General features: G+C 39.2%; 2 protein-coding genes across 6 annotated transcripts in view; both read right to left on the bottom strand.

Annotated features, from left to right (window-relative positions):
• The window catches only part of ERLIN1 (ER lipid raft associated 1), a 33,349-nt gene extending 21,112 nt beyond the window's left edge, over nt 1-12,237 (bottom strand). The window contains exons 1-6 of one of the 2 annotated variants that reach the window (XM_012723958.1): nt 12,184-12,237; nt 11,749-11,869; nt 9,972-10,053; nt 5,901-5,947; nt 4,295-4,356; nt 1,833-1,958 (exon numbers count right to left, since the gene is read on the bottom strand). In XM_012723958.1, the coding sequence (XP_012579412.1) occupies nt 1,833-1,958; nt 4,295-4,356; nt 5,901-5,947; nt 9,972-10,053; nt 11,749-11,861 (430 nt within the window). In that variant the 5' untranslated portion in view covers nt 11,862-11,869; nt 12,184-12,237. Of the gene's footprint in view, nt 1-1,832; nt 1,959-4,294; nt 4,357-5,900; nt 5,948-9,971; nt 10,054-11,748; nt 11,870-12,125 lie in introns of both variants that reach the window. The other variant, XM_004680542.2, reaches the window with a different exon arrangement.
• Nucleotides 12,238-14,181: 1,944 nt separating this feature from the next.
• The window catches only part of CHUK (conserved helix-loop-helix ubiquitous kinase), a 32,265-nt gene continuing 26,228 nt past the window's right edge, over nt 14,182-20,218 (bottom strand). For 2 of the 4 annotated variants that reach the window (XM_012723897.1, XM_012723899.1), the window contains 5 exons: nt 19,244-19,340; nt 18,816-18,963; nt 18,143-18,276; nt 16,077-16,173; nt 14,182-15,356 (listed from right to left, as the gene is read on the bottom strand). In XM_012723897.1, the coding sequence (XP_012579351.1) occupies nt 15,327-15,356; nt 16,077-16,173; nt 18,143-18,276; nt 18,816-18,963; nt 19,244-19,340 (506 nt within the window). In that variant the 3' untranslated portion in view covers nt 14,182-15,326. Of the gene's footprint in view, nt 15,357-16,076; nt 17,579-18,142; nt 18,277-18,815; nt 18,964-19,243; nt 19,341-20,218 lie in introns of those variants that run through there. The other 2 variants (XM_012723900.1, XM_012723898.1) reach the window with 2 other exon arrangements.

The following is a 20,218-nucleotide window of genomic DNA, read 5'->3' as shown; positions in this document are numbered from 1 at the left end:
CAGCTCTCATGATACTCGATGTTCAATTTTTATATAGTGCATTAACATTGGAACAAAACTAATCATTATTACACCTAATGCTTCCACAGTGCTATTCTCTTACAGAGAATATTTTATATTTAGGGGGTAAGACATATTTATATATACTTTATATGTATTTAGTTTTCTTTATGTATGCAAGAAAGTTAAAAATTATCTAACAAGATATTTAGGAAGAAAGATTGACAAGTAGCAAGTCTAACTTTAACCAATAAACAATGAATCTAAATCTAATATCTAACTTCAAAACTTTTACTTAGTATGCCCTGATTCGCAAAAAGAAAATCCCATCATCAATATTTACCCAAACCCCCAAAAACTAAAATTTTATTTCCATGGACCTTAGTCTCTATTATTTTGGATTTAAAAAAAGGGAAGAAAAAAAAAGCTCACATGAATGTTTTTGAAGCAAACAAGAAAGGACAATCTCTTCACTGGCTTTGCAATGCATAATTTTTTTATTTACCTCAATAGCACATTCACATTATTAAAATGACTGCTAATGTGACAAATCAGGTCAGATAAGTTTCCTTATACAACAGCCTGGTAGTTGTCAATCATTAAACAGGAATCATCTGGTTGATTTCTAAACGGATTAACTATCTCTAAAGTTCACTAAGAATTCTAGGAGGCAGAAGTGAGTAACCAACACTAACAACCCAATCTATGTTTGAGTTTTTGCTATCACAAATGAAAGTAACTGTGTAGAAGAAGTTCATAACTGCTGACCTTGGTAAAGGTTATAACCTGGAGATTGGATTGTAAGAGGGTTTCCACTATCCCCAGAACTGATTAGGAATGACTAACTGTACCTAAAATGTTTTTACAATGTGATTTATGCTAAATAGCTGTTTTCCTTTGACAGTCTGGTTTTATGCTAGGCAAATGATGTCTACGTGATCAGCACCCAATAAAAACTCTGGGTCCAGAGTCTTTAATGAGTTTGCCTACTATAAAATGTTTCACAGGTATTGTTGCAATTCTGACTCCCACTGGGAGAAGATTCTTGGAAGACTGTGCTTGGCTGGTATTTTAAAGATTTATTTATTTATGCACACAAGAAGTGAGGTACAGATCAGAGGTGTGTAAGGATTCACCAGAGACAGAATGGGGAGCAGACAAGGCAGATGTACTGAAAATACTGTTGAGGGGAGCAACGGGCAAGTCGGGAGAGGTCTGCCGTGCCACGTGGATCAGCTCGCCGGCTGGGGACAGAACTTGTGCTGCAGTGGCTGCAGGTAGCTTAATAGTACTGTGCTTTAACCTACTGCGCCAGGAAGGGTACTTGTGCTTGCTTGGCTTTTACCAAACTTCACCTGTGTACCTTTTCCTTTTGCTGATTTTGTTTTGTATCGTCTTGTATCATCTCAGCTGTGTATGACTATATACTGAGTCCTGCTGGTCCTCCTAGTGAACATGGGTGTGAGTTTTGGGATGCCTCATGATACAAATGTCTGAATTTTCCAAATTATTAAAACAGCAATAAAGATAACTTTCAGTAAGTTATCATAGTAAAAAAAAAACCTAGAACTTATAAGGAAGTTTTTGTAATCATTACCAAATCATATGTTACACATTTTAGAAGATGATTATCATTCTTAAAATAGCTTTTCTGTGTATTAATTTAAATATATGAAACCTTAACCTTAAAAGAAGATTTTAAAGGCAACTGCCTTACTGTCAATTCAGAAGAATGCTAAAATAGCAGTGTTCACTAACATCATAACAGCATCCACAAACAAGCTGAACAAGATTTCTACTGGTTAGTCAAATGTTTAAAATGGAACACTTACCAAACAATTCAATGTAAACCTCTTGAAGTGTGTGGGCACTGCAAAACTGGTTCAGTTCATGGTGGATTTTATTGAAGATTAAGGTCTTGTCATAATCTGCAGTGTAGTTCCTCACAATGTCAAACACTGAAGAAGAGTTTAGAGTCTACTGTACTGTAATTGTTTTGAGCTTAATTCAAGTTTGTTTTACAGAACACTAACCCAGCATTTTCTAATTCAGCCAATGTAAAAGTTAATACACATGAGGGAAAAAGTGTCAATAAAATACTAAAATCATGAAACGCAACTCACAAACTCGATTTGTTCTTTAATCTAGTTTTCCAGATATTACTGTATTTGCAATACTAATGGACATCCATTCTAAGGAAAGTATAAGAAACTATAAAAGTTTTCAGGCAACAGCATGATACAATCAGATCTGTAACTGTGGCAGTGGTGTGAAGATGAAAAGTAAGGCATAGAGAAAAAAGGCAGGGAAAGTTTAAGCCAATTACTATAAAGCAAAAGAGAGAGAAAGAGATCAAAGATAAAGAAGCCTGAAATAATTGAGGAACAGTGGGAATAAAGTAAGGAAGCAGGTGCAAAAGATCACTTTCAAACAGTTTTTAAAGGTGATTAAAGGCTTTACATTAGGCAATTTACATACATTAGCACTTAATTGTCTCCTAATTTTGCACAAAAGGAAACAGAAGAAACAGAGTATCTTAGAAATATGCCCAAAAGCACATATTAGATAGAACCTGTGCTCTACCTATTAAATGTGCTGCTTTCTCCTTTTAAACCCAAGGATTTTCTCCACTGATTTTTCCATGGAAGATATAACTGGATTACAGATCGCAAACAAGGCTAGGCCATCACAAAATACTTGTTGGCTAACTCATTTGGTCATTTCCTAATGAACTGGTTACCCAATGGTTTTCTATTCATTTCTGGTGAGAAAAGAAGAAATCTCTCCCCTACTATTTTTCCAGTCATAATCCATTTCACTAATATGTGACCAGGGAAACAAGGAAAACAATCACTGAAAATGTAAACCCACTCACTACCTGACAATAAAACACTTGCTGTGTGCCCTGAAATCCTTTTCTCTCCCCACCCCCCGCCCCCTAAGGGCAAAGGCTCTAACTTCACCTTTTTAAATTACTCTTGCCAAACAAAGTTGCCTGTACTTGCGAACATGTCAATTTTATTTTTTAAAAGAGATTTATTTATGCATATAAGAACTGGGGTACTGGCCAGAGGTGCAGGGGTGAGAGGATTCACCAGAGACAAAATGGGTGGCAGAACAGGTGGGTTGACTGAAACACACTGCTCAGCAGGTGAGAGAGGAGAGGTCTGCTATGCCATTTGGCTCTCTGGCTGGGGATCGAACTTGTGCTGGCAGTGGCTTTGGACAGTTTCGTAATACTGCGACTTAACCTCTTGTGCCACCAGAGAGGCACTCCTAATTTTAATAATATAGATAAAATGGTAGCTCTTTCCACTGAAAGCAGGATCTCATAGAGACCCATGTTCATAACAGCATTATTTATTAAAACTAAGACATGGAAGTGGCACATGTGTCCACTGATGGATGGATGGATAAACAAAATGGAAAAGTCTCATAGTTCCTTATTCCCTCCAAAATAGTATTTCCCTTGGCATAGAATTCAAAATTGGTATTATAAATCCAATATTATCTGAATGGATAAACAAGATACATACACACACACACATAAAAAAAGATACTTATATCAGATAACAAAGTATTCAGAATCACAGATACTGAAAGTAGATTGGCAAATGCTAGGTAGTGGCAGGGGGTTGATAATGAGAAGTTATTCTGAATGGGTAGTTACAAGAACAGCAGTCATGGAGACAAATGGCTATACAACAATGTGAATGTAAACGTAAAAATGGTTACGATGATAAATTCCATAGTTTTATGCCTTTTACCACAAAAAACTTGTGGAAAAAAATTTAACATAAAAAAGGGACAGGTCTTTCTTTAGAACTTTTAATTAAGTTTTTTATTTGAACAGCAGTCATTCCATCTTTGCAGGTTTTCACTGTTATGAAGAAAATGTTTTACTATATTGAGGACTTTGCTCTGCAAGTTATAGCAAATCTCAACTGGGAGAGTTTTCTATGATCACAAGTCACAGGGCACAGGGAGGTTAATTATCTTTCAGTGTGACCAGTAAAAAAATACTCCTTTTCCTTTCTAGAAATAATCAATTGTCTATCTTGTTCTTAGAAACATTCAGCTGAGAGAAAATTTTAGAAAGTCAACTCTATCCAAAACTTGTGAACTATTTCTGCCTCCATCCCCCAGAAATGAAAAACATCCCAGAAATATTTCTTTTTAATTTATCAGAAATGAATGAGGTCATAAAATTTTAACCTTACTCCTTTCCTGAGACAATCTCTCAGTTACAGTGTAATTATAACTATAAAAACAAGAGAACAGATAGGAACCGTACCTGCAAAAGGAGCTAACATATTAACAACTTCTATTCGGTCAATATAGATCATGACTCCACCACTGAAAACAAAGAAATAGAAAAAATGTGAGCCAAATACAAAACTATTATAATCTCAGATTAATCCCACATTGTCAAACATATCCCACATGACAGAAAATCTAGACATACACACTACTAACAACGACCCCCGTAGTCACTACCCAAGTAGTCCCACACACTCAGCTGTGATTTCTCGTAGCTAATGGCTGACCTCTCTAGCTGCTGTGATCAAGTCAGCTCACAAGATACTAACCCTATAGCCAAGGGCAATTTATTGCTTTGTCCTGACTACCTGAAGTCAACAGTTAAAGTGGTGTACTTCTCAAACTTTTCCATAAAGGAACAAAGTAAAAAAAATTCCCCAAGATGTGTGGAGACCAATGATAAGCTGAAACTCTTGGATTTCTGCCTTATCTTAATGTTTCACTAAGAGTTTTAATCTACTTTTTAATCTATATTTGTTCTAATATGAACAAAAGAAATTTTCCCCTAAACTTCAAGTAAAATTGACACTCTAGAAAGACATGTCTTGGTAATCCAAAGCATCCCACACTTCATAGCCTAGCAACACAGACCTTAAAAACAGTGACAATATGATAGCATAAAGATGAAAATGAAGTTTATCCAGAATCTCACCAGCTGCTAATTTTGAGTCATCTCCAAAGAGAATCCATAAAAGAGAGTTACATATATCATATATGTAACTTGATAATCATATATGTTAACTTAAAACAAAGGGGTCTCTGCTTTTCAAATGTATTTCTCTTCTTCTACTGACATTAAAAGCATGGTATGCTAGTTATTTAAGACTGAGGTATTAAAAAAATACCTTGAAGTTCCTATCATTCTTTTGATGCAATTCAATGTACTAATTATTCTCTGGAAAAAATTTGGGTCTTACTTGCCTGTCTCTCTGAACTTCTTTTAGGGCTTTCATTTTCAGTGAGGTCCTCAGTCTAGCAGTATAATCATCTCCTGAGAACTGATGCCAGAAATTCACATTCTCAGGCCTTTTCCCAGACTTATTAACAAACTCTAAATTAGATAGCATTCAATAAGTATCACATATGAGAAGTGGGTCAGCTGATTTTGATTTTAAGTTTACTGAGCATGTACCCTACATCAAGTGCTGCATTAGGCACCTTTTATTCACTAATTCTAACCCTTACACTAATTCCTCAAGGTAGGCCTTATTACCTGATTTTTACAAATCAGGAAAGCAAGCTTAGAAAAGTCAACAAGGCAGGTATAATGGCAAGGAGTATGTCGGAACTCTGTGCTTTCTGCTTAATGCAGTCATGAGCCTAAGACTGAAAATAAGAATCAATAAAGCATGTTATGGCAGTCCTGATACATGACATTAAGTCTGTTGGCGCTAAAACTCTCTCTTTTCTTCTCCTAATCACACCCCAATGGCTTGTAAGATGGAAAGCTCCTGTTTGGCAATAGGCCTTTGCTCAAAGGCCTGAGAACTGAGCACCACCATGCCTATTTAAAAGATGTGAAAAGAAAACTCCACCAGAACTAAATGAAGATGAACTTGGTAAGCAAGGAGACAGCTTACCTTGTTCCACAAGGCACATTTTTAACTTCATCAGTTTGTAGTGTCGTCTGAGGAGGAAAACATATCTTATCAATATTCAGGACACATACAGTCAAAGTTACTGGTCTCCGAGGAAAACCTCCAGAGAACTGCTGAGAGGTAAGTACAAGAGAGCTCTATTACAATTTCAGTCTCCAAAGATTAGCTGTCAAAGTAATCATTTCTTTCAGCATTCTACTAAACATAAAAAAAACTTGAGACAAAATACTTACTGCTATTGTTTGAATCAAGATGCACTAGGTAAGTTTCAATGTTCAATTTCCAAATCAGAGCCCTTATTTGCCTGGAACTGCAAATTGTATGGCTTACCCACAAGGATACAACTGCTAAGACTTATGCTCTGAACTTTGATTCCACTGCTAATATTACTATTTAAAATTAGGATAAAAAGAACTATAGTATGCAAACAAGTGGTCTACACCCCAAAGGCTTTTGAAATCAACAGCAACTTTTTTCCCCTCTAAAGCTATAACCAATATTATAGCTCAGGTCCTAGTGACCTCTCAAAAGGTATATTCAATTCCTTATTAACAGGAGTACCACCACCAGTACTGCTTCCTCCTAATGAACCAACAATCTGGTACTTAATTACTATGCCCTCGTCACACCTTCGCCAGGCCTAGAATGACTTTCTACTGCATTCTAAAGCCTTCTATCCATGAGCACCCAGTGAGTGCATTCTGCATTCATTGCCTCTCATTAGGCACAGAGCAACATAGCATATGGAATACAAAGGCAAGAGGAAGAATGATCCCTATTTCCTCAGAGCTCATAATCCAATAAAATCAGGTCTACAGGGAGAGAAAGAAGAAGAGAGGAGGTAGAGGAACACCTTAAGTTCCATAATATCCTCTTCAGATATACAAGTTGAGGACACACTGCACATCAAGGTCTTCCTGGAATGGGAGGAGTGATATGCATGAGAGGTGAAATTCTGAGAAGAAAAGTCAGGGATATTGGGTGGTGGATACTGAATGCTCACTGGAGAGCCTGGGCTCTCCCTAGGCCAACTAATACACATTTACAAAATGAACCTTCAAAATTTGTTTTTACTTAATTCCTTTGCTCATATGTGATACAGTTCTCATTATCCATCACTTCTGGAGGCAAAGAAAAAAAAACAATGATTAGGCAGCTAAAGTACTTTTTGTGGTTAATTTAATACAAGCCATGGAAATGGAAATACATAAATAAAAAAGTCCAGGAGGGAAAATAATATAACTCCAGGGTTAAGAGATTAGGGTTATGATGGTAAACACTAGTGACAGTTCTAGGTAAAGTGAGGGGCACTGATAAAGATATAAGTTCTATTTTATTTCCTTCAAAACGATAATCAAATCCTATTTCCATATTCCACATCAACTTTAATAAAACATACATTCCTATTTAAAGGATATTCTCTATAATCAGTTTTCAAAAAAGAACTAGGAGTTCAAATGTTCAATTTCAGTTTAACATCCTCTCTTCAGGTCCTCTTACATACTTTAAAAATATTATCTCACAAGTGATTTTTCTATTATGAATAATTTTTTAGAAAGATTTATTTATTTATGCACACAGAACTGGATACAGGCCAGAGGTGCAGGGGCTGCGAGAGGATTCACCAGAGACAGAATAGGGAGCAGAACAGGCAGATCAATGAAGTACACTGCTGAGGAAAGCAGCGGGCAGGTCAGGAGAGGTCTGCTGCACCATGTGGGTCACGTCCCAGGTGGGATAGATAGAAGTGGCTGCTGCCAGCTGGAAGTGCTGTACCTTAACCTGTAGCACCACCAGCGAGGGCCTGAATAATATTTTTAAAATAAGTTTTTAGTTATGCTATTTATATTTTAAAAGCCAAAGGTTTTCAAGTTATTTCTATAAGCATTTTTTTTTCTTACATCATATACGGGACTTCACATTTCCCAATATACATCATGTAAATTCCTTTCAGTTACGAAATTTGTTAACCCATTTGTTTACAGGAATTGTCTTTTGCTATGTTTGAAAAATTCCAAAAAGTGAATTTAATTTACATCACAGTCTTCCAAGAATAATCTTTAAAAATGGATTTATTAATGTATTTCCTAGAATACTGTTGCTTCACATACAAAGAAAGTACACTGCGGGGCCCTCCCTGGTGGCGCAGCTTAAGCCACTTCCGCATGAGTTCGATCCCCGCCTGCCCCGGAGGTGACCACATGGTGAGGCAGACTTCTCCTGACCTGCCTGCTGCTCCCCTCAGCAGTGTACTGCCTGTTCTGCTCTTCGTTCTGTCTCTGGTGAATCCTCTCACCCTCCACATCTCTGGCCTGTACCCCAGTTCTTACAAATAAATAAATAAATCTTTAAAAAAAAAAAAAAGTACATTGCTATTGGCGCAGCATTAACATGTTTTTGTTAATACAAAAATACAAAGCATATTAGTTTATATAGAAAACTTTCCACTGATTTCATTTCTTTTGACAGTTTATTAGCATGTGTATTATACATTATACAATGTGTTTTTATATATATACAGATACAAACAAATGTTATATATTTGCTATGTATACAATTAAATTTCAAAATCTAATATTTATGTCCATACCTCTTTTATAAATCTCTGCATCAGAATGACTCAACAACATGCTAAGCTCCAAGAAAGCAGAAACAGATTTATCTGGCTTTGAACAAATCTTAAAAAGTCCCTGATCTTGAAGGGCCTATCATCATTATATACTGCTTGGGTTGTTGGTGAGGTCACATAATTAAAACTCCTTTCATGGAGGAATAACTGAAGTCTACAATTGTTGTTTTTGCAAGGTCATGTAACCAAACTGATGGTAGAATCAGGGCCAGAATCTATGCCTCTAGGTTTCTGGACCCATGTTTACCACAGTATAGTGCTTCCTGAGAAATCAGCTCAGTTTAACAACTTTTACCACAATTATAAAGGTCATAAATATAAGTGTGTCTCAACCCTTGCCTTAAAGAAGGTTGATATTATTTTGGAAAGAAAGTATAAACAAAATCTTAGAGAACAGTATCAGGTAATATGATTAAAGGAAATAAGACTGGGGCCAAAATACATAACAGATTTTAAGAGCTATAGAATAGAAAAAGAGGACCTCTAATAAAAAGGAGGCAAGATTTAGGTACAAGAGAAGGAACAGAAGGAGAGATGGTGGGATAAGAGGCAACCAAATCATGAGTGAAAAAACAAAATACAGGAAAATGATATGTAAATTAGTCTGACTAGGGAATGAACACTACATTTTACTTCAACAAACATAATTCTTGTCCTAAGCCATCCAAAAAGGAACTGTAAGGAAACCTGGGGAATTTAAAGATTCATAATGGAACTTTCACTTCGTAGGAAACCCATATGATTAATTAAATACAGTAATTTTTCTGACTCCAGAAGAATTAGCAGACGGTAGAAAAAAACCCCAAATGCGAAGATTTATGATCACATCAAGCTTGCAAAGTAGTCATATTCTAATACTCTTTTGTCATCTTGTTATGTCAAGATATTTTAAGAGTCTCCCATGGCCAAGACAGTGTTCTAAATGACCACAAATTTATATATCCTGCGATGCTTTCAAAATTAAACATTCACTAAGGGTCAATGTAAAATGATGCTTAATGTCCCAGCCAAAAATGTAAGGCAGAAAAGCTGTGTATAAAAATTCGGATCCCTCATGTCGAGTAGCCCAGGAGTCTGCCTCTATGGAAACCAAACACTGTTCTAAACCAAAGAATCACTGGCTTATATTTCTACTTAACTGTGTTCCATGCTTATGAATGCTTATGAATGCTTGCTGCACAGCACTATATTGGTGGGAGAAGTTGATCTAAACTGCTTAGCGCACACTTCTAACATACTCCAAGAGTGAGATGTTCAAAATCATGACTTCTGCTGGGACAACTGTACTCTGAACTTTAAGTCCTGCATTTAAGTAAATACCAGTCTGCTTAAGCAATAAAGAAATCCAGCTCCACCCACATGTGTGGTAACTGCTCCTGTCATACCTGTCTATCCAGTGTGGGGCTTCCCTAGTAATCACTCACCTGCACAGATCTGAACGTAGTAATGAAAGGCAACATGATATGGTAGCCTGGTCCACTGGGGCTAGTTAGTAAAGCTCCTCCCCTGCAAAAGACGTTTCGATTTGACAAGATTATAAAGAGAGAATTTCTCTTTCCAAATTTAAAATGCTATGTAATATTCATTCTTACTCAAGTATTAACCGACTAAAGCCTCAATGATCAGAATTACTCATGCTGAACAACTGCTGCTCCCTAAAATACTGCCACACCTAAAAAGGTAAAAAGAGCAAATTAAATTGCCAGTGTTACACTTTGTTTCATAAGCTCAACCAACCATACCTCTGGGTCTCCAAAAGCACTCTCTGTTTCAAAGGATTCTGTTTGGTCTGTATCCTTCTGAGAAATACTTGTGGGAAAAAAAACAAACTAATAGCTCTTAGTTGCTGTGCTTTAATTGTATATAACATGAGCCCAATCAAAACATAATATATTTAATTACCCGGTTATTAAAAAGAAGGTAACACAAATTTTCAAGGATGGAGAAAAGTGGTAAGATTCTTTTAATTTGCCTACAAGGTGATTATATTACTGGGGACACTATGTCTCTTTAAAAACAATGAAGAATTAGCATGGCAAGACGAAAGATGAGAGGATGAGGCTATAAGGAAATAGGATGTAAATATGGACTTGTTCACCAAATTCTGGAAGATGAAAGCACTTCTTGCAAATTATAAAGAGGAAGCATTTAGGGGCAAATATAAAAATGAAGTCCATCCTTTATATATTAGTAGCAGTTTTACAGAACTTAGTTTCCTATACTGTTGCAAAGAGTCCCTGACAAATAATTTAGAAAAGACGAACTATCTGAGGTGCTTCTCTAAGTCTTTGAGAGTTAAATACCCTTTTCTTAGTTTTACTGTCAGATGGACATTACTATTCCATACCTGAACCTGCCAGACACGGAATACTGTCGTTTGTAATGGTCTCTACCATACCCACCTGGTAAGGGTATTATTAATAAAACTGTCTTTGAAACTAGCACTGCACAGGGAAAGCTTTCTAAGACTCAGGGTGGACATAAAAGTAGAGATAGCGGTTTTGCAGAATGATGAAAACAAAAAACTGAAGCTCTTTCAAATATACCACTATCACAATTTCTCCAAATTGTCCTCTGTATTAAAAGGAACTAGTGACAGTTACGCTGCAGGAAAAGCTATTCAAGCTCCGATAAAGAACAGCCCCACACCGTGTCTTCAGCTTGAAAAGGGAAAGGTGGGGGGGAGGGTGGCCCACCAATGCTGGATCCTTGGCTCTGGGGCCCAGGGCTATACCGGCATCTGGGCTTACAGGCCAAAACCTGACAGGAAGAGCTTTTAAAGGAAAAAAGTCCAAGGAACAACCAACCATGAACTGGGCCAGCCATAAACAAACAGCACCTGTGGTTGCAATCTAAAAGCCGTCAGTCGTAAGGCAGGCACGCAACAACTTAGGCACTCAGTTACGGGAGGGTCATGACTGCCTTTCTTCCCCCGTCCAGTTTTCCTACAAACTGGAGTCCCTGAGCTCGCTCCGTACGGGCTCACTGCTGGAGCCTTCCTTTCTGCACAAAACGCACAAGGCACGAAAGAAAACAGCTCAACACCTGGAGGACGCTCGGCCAAACGCCTGCCCCGGTCCCATTCTACCCAACACCACTTTCCAGGGCAGGGGAGCGCTCGACCCGACGCAGCACTTGGAAGAAACTGCTTCCTTCGTGGGCTGCCGCGGGAGCGCCGCCTGTACGCGCCCCAGCGCTCACCTGTAGTACACAGCCAGGTGTCCTTCCTCGATCTTGTGGATGGAGGCGTACAGGAAGACAACCACCAGACCCACCGCGGCGGCCACCACAACTCGGGCTTGAGTCATATTCATCCTGGTTCCTACGGGATGAGGGCGGAAGGGGCCCCCCAGCCCCGTGAGTGACAAGCCCACCCCACCCAGTTTCCACCCGGGCCCTCCAGACACCAGGTGCCCTCCCGCAGGCCGTGCTGGGGGGTCCTGTGCCCCCGTCTCCTCATGCCTCTCTTTCGCTGAGCCGCTTCCCTGGCCAACCCCGCCGCTGCAGGCGGCCCGCGGGCCACCCCGGCTCGGCGAGCGTGGTGACACCGAGACGCTCCCCCCGAGGAAGACACTAACTGGGGAGGGGGCCGGCCGCTGGCTCCGGAGGGAGGCCAACCCCTCCGCCGCGCCTCACCGATCAGTGACGCATCGCCCCCGCCCGCACGTGCAGCCGCCTCCCGGGCCGCGCCAACCGCCGCCAACTACCGGCCCCGCCCACTCGCCGGGCACTGCGGCTGCGCGAGCACGCACACTGACGCAGCGCTAGCCCCGCGGCGGGGGAGACGGCGAGCGGGCGGGACAAAATTCCCACAGCCACCCGCCGCGGAGGCCCTGCCCAGGAATGTGAGGTGTGCCCGGTGTACTGCAGCGACTCTCCTGCTCCGCAAAAGCAGGGAAGGCGGCAGTCTGGAGTAAGCAGCAGTGCAGAGGGAAGGAGAGGGCCTTTCGGACTGGGACTGGTTCATTTGTTTTCGTGCAGAGAACTCTGACTCAGTGATAAGTTGGTTTGCCCACTTGGGGTTTTCGACCAATTGTACTGTATGGGCAAGCAAGTGCTATAGGTGCACCCAGACCTGTTACAAGCAAAGTGCTAGGGAAATTGAGAAGAGGATACTCCATCTAATTGCATCATCGCTGAGTATTTTTTTAAGCACCTATTATGTGCCAGAATGTTGATCCAGTGAGGACTTTAAAAGTCGTCCTGGCCAATAGGAAGAGTGAACAAAGCACATGCCTATGCTGTTTGTGTGGTGGGGACAGGGGGTTCCCTCAGGAAGACTAAAAGGGACAGTGAGCATTTGAGCTTCTTTAAAGCCAATGCCAGTGGAAGGAGTGGGAGGTTAGGCTAGGCTAGCCCGGCTTCAAAGATTGGAATGCAGCTTTCCACAGGGAGGTTGAACTGGATGGCTGGAGATAAGACACTTTCACTGGGTATGGTTCTGTTCTTTCAGAAGTCAGCATTATATACAAATATTATCAAAAACAAAAGGACAGGGCCCTCCCTGGTGGCGCAGCGGGTTAAAGCACAGCACTGAGAATCTAAAGCCGCCTCCTCATGAGTTCGATTCCCGCCTGCCCCGGAGGTGACCACATGGCGTGGCAGACCTCTCCTGGCCAGCCCGCTGCTCCCCTCAGCAGTGTATTTCATTGATCTGCCTGTTCTGCACTCCACTCTGTCTCTGGTGAATTCTCTCACCCTCCACATCTCTGGCCTGTATCCCAGTTCTGTATGCACAAATAAAATAAAATCTTCAAAAAAAAAGCCTATACTTTAAAAAAAAAAAAAAAGGACAAAAGTTAGAGTAGAGATGGGAGTGAGATAACTACAGGGAAATAAAGGCAGCATATCAGAACAGATTGGGCGGTAATGCTGTAAACCTTGAAAGGCTAGTGATGGGGTCACAACTGGAGAGGAGCTGGGTTGGAGAGCCCTGTAACTTGGGCAGGGAAAATATGGGAAGACAGGGCTTTAGGGTCAGTGCGTCTGCAACATGGCTTAGAGTGGAGGCAGATGCGAGGGAGGGACTCCAAGTGGTTAATTACTGCAGTATAACTAGTAACAATGGAAATGAGAAAGGTTAAATAGACTTGTTCAAGTCTTTATAAGAGCAAGACTTCCCAGGCCACTCTACCCACTTCTCTAATAAATGCACTAACATGTATCATTCATTGGACTTTTATTGCCTAGGAATGTCTGGGATGGTATTTGTTCCAGATAATATTTGAAAGCTCAGATATATATTTTTAAATTTACCCTTTTCTTTAAGATTGTTTATTTTTGCATAGAACTGGGGTGTGGGTCAGAGGTGCAGAGGGTAGGGGTGTGAGAGAGGATTCACTAAAGGCAGAGTGAGGAGCAGAACAGATAGACCTACTGAAATACATTGCAGAGTGAAGCAGCGGGGTGAGAAAGGAGAGATTTCCTGTATCATGTGAATCAGCTACCTGGCCAAAGATCAAATTATTGCCACAGTTGCTGGTGATAGCTTGATAGTGCTAAGACTTTAACCCCTGCACCACTTGGGAGGCCCCCTTTTCCAACATATTTAACTGTTATGTTAGAACCTAATTTTAAAGAATACAGATTCAAAAAGAAATTTCACATAAAAATCATTTAATATACAAAGTGAAAAACTGTCTAAAATACAAAAGCATTTCACATTTTAAAAAAACAAACAATACCTTCTAATTTACTTAACAGATGATAGAGCTCCACAGTCCTTTATCTGAAACCCTTAGGGTCAAATGTTTTGGAATTACAAAATTTTCAGGTTTTACAAAGGTATTTCAGTGCACAAACCATACTACGTAAACTGCCCCCACCCCAGCAGGGTATGTGACAGTACCCTGCCCCCCATTACGAAACAGGTTACTAGTTCCTCAGCAAAATAAATGAATATTCACACTGATGGGATAAGTAGATTCAGTGTCAGTTCAAATTAGGTTTGCAAGCAAATGAGCATTTTTGCCAACCTTACAGAAAACCCTTGTATACAGTCTTTTGAATTTTGGGATTAGACATATGGGAGTGCATTATAAATTTGTATGACAAGACATGAAAGACTCCTTAAACAAATTAACCATTTTTACAAGTGAAAAAAACAGGTTAAGTTTTCAAATACATTATAAATTAACAGGCATCATCTCTCTGATATTATTAAATGTACATCTTAAATACATATACACATAGTACACTTGTGTGCCTCAACTGGTATTAAAAGCACAGATGCACAATCCCTTTTGCAGGAAAGGAATACTGTCAAATGTGCAGTAAAATTGAAAATGTGACTGAGCCAACTCCTTATGATGCCAGGAAGAGTACTGTACAACACAAGGAGGTAGGGTTTTTTTTCTTCAAGAAATACAGGTTTACTTGTGAGCAGTCTCTTCCAAGAAACACAGGCAGACAACTTTTACTAGGAATACGGATTAGCTGAGGTTTTCTTTTCTATATATACCTTTGGCTTTATATCCAAAAGTTAAACATTAAAAGATTCTTTTAGTCAGTTAAATAAGCAATGTTTTCCCAAGTTTGAAGACAAATGAATCACAATGATACTCCTAAGCAGATGTAGTATTTAAACAAATCCACTGACTTCTTACAAAGTTCAGAAGTTGAAATTACCTGAAGTTAAAATACTGTGTTAAAATCGTAAGTAGTTTCTAATCATAGACAGTTCTTCTGTTGACTAGTGTCCGAAGAATGGGTTCATGAAAGAAAACAAGTTTCAACACGTGCAGCAACAACTCCCACCGGGATAGTGAACAGAGAGCAAGTCATTCTTTCAACCAGCTCCAATCAAGATTCTAAAATCAGCCATGAAAAGGTTACAATGAGAAGGTGTCTACAAGTGGTAGGTATACAGGCATTCATTTTTGCAACTTTCCTGTATGTTTGGACATTTTAAAATAAGAAGTTGAAAAATCAAAAGTGAAAATTTGTTATAATTAGAAAATTCAGTTTATCTTATTTTCTGCTAATTAAAAAATGTTCAGTTTTTTTAGCATTTGAAATAAATAATTATTCTTAATGAAAAGGAAACACAAAGAGCTGACATCAAACTAAATTTGGTAGAAGTTAATTCAATGCACATTTTATTGTAGTTCTTCCAAGTTTTAGTAACCAAATTTTAATATAAACTATTACATATAAAATAATATATACTAGTAATTATAACAGTAGTAACATTATTCATTTTGCACAGTAGTCACTATATTTGATTTATAGTTTAAATTCCACCCCATTTTATTGGAGAAAACTGACTGCTAAGTAAAAAAGTACAAACCATTCATCTTTAGTGGTTACACTGCAATGAAAACTCACCACTCACGGACCAAAATACTGATAACATAATCACAGTACACCCCTGAGTAAGAGAAGAGTTGAGGTTGAAGACTGTCCTTTCCTGAGATCTTCTGTCCCCCTCCCCCCCTGCTTCCCAAATAGGCTACATAAGCCTACCCTGGAAAGTTGACCTTTTGGTCACCAACATACCTGAAATATCTCTCTGCCCACATAAAACTTACCATGCTACTGCCCTGTTCCTCATTCGCATCATGAATAATAGTGCTTAAATGGCCAAGACAGTTCAAATTTTCTTCTATCATTTGTGCTGAAGTCTCCCTATGAGATGGAAAAAACAAAGCCTGTTCAAATTCAGCAAAAGGGCTTGTGAGTTTCCTCTAGTTTCTAGTCTCCGTGGTCGAAGGGGCCTGCCCCTCTGATACGTAGCACCCAATGCAGGTGACTCCTTTAGTCTCTGTTTCCTCACCCAGAGGCAGAGTCCTGCTGCTTACTCCACGCAGTGCCTTGGCCCAGCCCTGGTGACAAAAAATTCACTAGCACTGCATATTTGTCTCTGAAATATAAGTGGCATTTACACACAGCTATTCCCCCCTGAAAATGCTAACTGGGGTGGAGGAGGGAATCTGTGGCACAGGTAGATAAAAAGTCTCTTTTTAATTTTTTCTGGTTTCTGGACTTCCCTTACAAGTATGGAAAACACCAATAAGCTTACTTCAGAGACGCAAATGAGGAGAGACGATATGAAAATATAATCTGTTCTGTAAAGATTAGGGAAGTAAAACAACTCTGGCTGAAAACTGCAGATGACAGCAATGAAAAAGAACACAAGCAAGCTGATTCCTGAGGACAGCAAAAGAAACAGTGTGATGGGGGAGCTACTGAGAACCAAGAAGTATTCCTGGAAGTTTATATTTGAGGGAAATCCTGATTCTGGTTCCCACCTTCTACGCTTTCCTCTCCACATGGCCACTGTCCTCCCCTTTTACCAAGCCTTAGTCCTTACCCTACGAGAATCAGCTTTGGACCATGGATGATAGCCACTATTAACTCAGAACTAAATTCCAATTCAGCTCTAATTCAACAGATGAAAAAAATTGAAGCTAAAAGTTCCTAATCAATGATGGTTATGTACCATGAGTACATTATAAGTGAAATTACTTTTCCTTTACAATAAGTTCCTACTATAAAATATATTGTAAATCCCTGTGAAATACACTTTTGCAAATAATCAAGTTGGAAATTACCTGTGTAAAGGTGACGTTTGCAACCATTAAAAACCCCTAACAAACATAAATGTCTTTTATGAAAGCAAAAAGGTTAGTAAAGTATTAACTTTTGTTTGCCTCAATTCTGATTATGGGATATTTGCTGAAGTCTATAATTAGTTATAATCTCTGCTACAGCTGTGGGTGTATTACTCTGGGCCAAATCTATAATGACCCCAAGATACACCCTGGAACTTGCTTTCTTTAAAAGAATAAAATACCTGATATCAACTTGCCTTCCTGCCATGTACTTTTCTCTCATAAAAGCAGAGTAAAAGAATGTGCAGCTGCATGACCTCCTGAGCAGTGATGTAACATGGCTGCACTTCTGCAAAACTAATTATGGGCAGAACTTCCAGGAACTGCTGGTGCTTGTAGAGGTCTCCATGAGTTGTGAGAAAAGCGACAATACACAAGCTAGCAAAGAGCCACTGGCTCTTGATACGGCACATCGTATGCTGAGAAAATAACAGAAATGGATAGTCATTCAGCTTTTAGCAGAAGAGTAGGTATTGATAAAAGAAAATATAGGGCTTAAACTTGAGTTCTTATTTGTAAAACTGATTTAAGGCATTGAAAAAGTCTGATTTTTAGAAACACCAAGTTCAGGATAAACCAAAAAATTATTAGACGGGCAATTAGTGACCCCCAAGTGACAAATTATATAGCTTAATTTCTTGTGGAGATAAGTAGTTAAGGAAGGAATAAAGTTTGGGTAAAAGAATTGACATAGCTAATAACAGACAGGACTTAGAACTTGAACTGAGCTAATAAGTAACATTTGTTAAATATTTACTTCCCAACCATATTACATATATTATCTAATTAAATTTCCACAGTAGTCCCTATTTTATAGATAAGGAAATGTATTTTTTAAGTCAAGTTAACTGTACAAGGTTATCTATCACAAAGACAGTCAGGACTCAATCCTGGTCTATAATGGCCTTAGCCATTGCTCTACTGTCTATTTCCTGCCCCTGCTCTTGAAAATACAACTATCTATTGTTATAAAGTGAACCCACCCATCTTGAGGAGTTACCACACATGACAGAGAAGGTTCATGTTCTGCTGAAGTTGGGGGCAGCGATGCTGATGCCTGAGGGGTTACTGCGCCTTCTAGACTGGATCCTACAAGGGATCGGGCAGAACTCTGTGTCTAAAGGGAAAAAAATTTTTTTAATTATAGGCAAGCACCTTCACTGATTCACATCATTTTCTGCCATATTCTTAGGACTCACATTTCTGCCACTAGGAATACGTATGACAGGAGTTCCTATACAAAGTAACCTCACCTTTACATATCACTGCTAACTATTCTGTCCTTGGTCCCTTTCTTTCATTGACGAAAATGAAATGTATCTGCTCCTCTAATTCCAGTTTAGCAGAAGGGGGGAAAACACCCCAGTTAACAGAATGGGGGAAAACACCCCATTACATAGTCAGGCTAAGGTAGTCAGCCCCAAATTGGGGTAGGGTCTATAAAAACAGGAGATTGGAAAGGAGAGTGTTAACAAAGGATGATCATGAAGTTCTGTATCTGAGTTGGTAGTCAGAGACCAAGCAAGGAACATGAGCAGCAACCCACATAAAATATGCTCTACTGCAAGAGGACACAGATGATGCTGTTGAACTTCCCTTTTGCAGGAATTACAGCAAATCAATGTCACATTAAATAATTTGTTAACAGTTACTTACACAAGCAATTTTAAGGAGATGCCATATTTCTTTTTGCCTCTTTCCCTGCATAAACATGACAGCATTGTCAGCTTCTTTGATGTTACTGAGGGCCATTTCCACCTTGGGCAGGAGATCAATAATCTTCTGCTTACAGCCCAACAACTTGCTGGAGAGATTAAATCAGTGTCAGACACTCAAACACCCCTCAAGACTGCACACCATAACCCCAAACCCAGCAGGAGAAGTTATTCACCTTTGGCATCACATTCAATGACTGATTTCCAAAGCAATGAACGCAGGCAGGACACACATGCACAGCTGTGGTCAAGCTGCCGGGCGCTGCCAAAACTAGGTCTAGTATCTTTACCAGACAGAGGTATCATAGTTTGAAACTAACATGATAAAGTATCTTAACCTTTCAATAGGAAATAAAACCACTTTTCTACCTCAGATGACCGAACAGCTCCTTGAGAACGCGGTCCTGACTCTGCACGGTGTGCACAATGACCTTCACCATATCCGTACTGTCACTGTAGGAGTGATCTAGAAAAGACCACAGTCAGTGGGCACAAACGTTCTTCTGCTTTGATGTATTAGCCTCCGAACAAAAAATCATAAAACTCCGAAATTATTTTAACTAAAAAGCAGCTCCACTTAATTCAAAATTGTATTAAGATCTTAATGCTAAAACAAGAAAGATTTTAAGATTACATAACTCTTTAAATAAATTACAACTATATGCATAAAAACAAGTGTTTGCATTTATATAATGTACAAATAAATTTATTGCTGTATCTTCAGAGACCTTAGTTGCTTGTTTCTGAGAATAATGGTTTTAACTGTGTTTAGCCCTCACTAATGCAGCCCTAGACACACATGCAACCCTCTGGCCAGGAGAGTCTTCTTTGTTTTTTATGAATGACATCACTCATTTAAAAACAGGATGTCCAATTCATCAAACTCTGGATGCTTCAAATGAAGCAGGTTCTTCTTGCCCCAAATAAGTGACTTACAATGTCATGTTTAACCATCTGTTTCTAGTCCATAAAAACTCTGAAAAGCTGACTTCAGCCAAATCTGACACATTGCTAAAAGGACTTCCAATACCCTAAAAGTTCCATTTGAGGGCAGTGTCACATCTCAAGGCAAACTGGCAGCTGACAAATGTCCTCAAATGGGAAAGTTGTATACTCAACAAATGAGATCTACAATTTACAGGAGGTGCTACCTCAAACAAAAACAAGAACAAACCTCAAAACAAAAATTTAACACTAATTGTTAAATTTCAGAAAATGGCCACTTGGCTTTTAAAAATTACAAGGTTTTGGCCCTCCCTGGTGGCGCAGTGGGTTAAAGCACAGCACTGAGAATCTAAAGCCGCTTCCGCATGAGTTCGATTCCCGCCTGCCCTGGAGGTGACC

The sequence above is a fragment of the Condylura cristata genome, unplaced genomic scaffold, assembly GCF_000260355.1.
Source record: "Condylura cristata isolate star-nosed mole 26May11 unplaced genomic scaffold, ConCri1.0 scaffold00011, whole genome shotgun sequence".
In the NCBI taxonomy this organism is placed as follows: domain Eukaryota; kingdom Metazoa; phylum Chordata; class Mammalia; order Eulipotyphla; family Talpidae; genus Condylura; species Condylura cristata.
The sequence above is the reverse complement of the archived record's forward strand: the minus strand, read 5'-3'. Positions and strand labels throughout refer to the sequence as shown.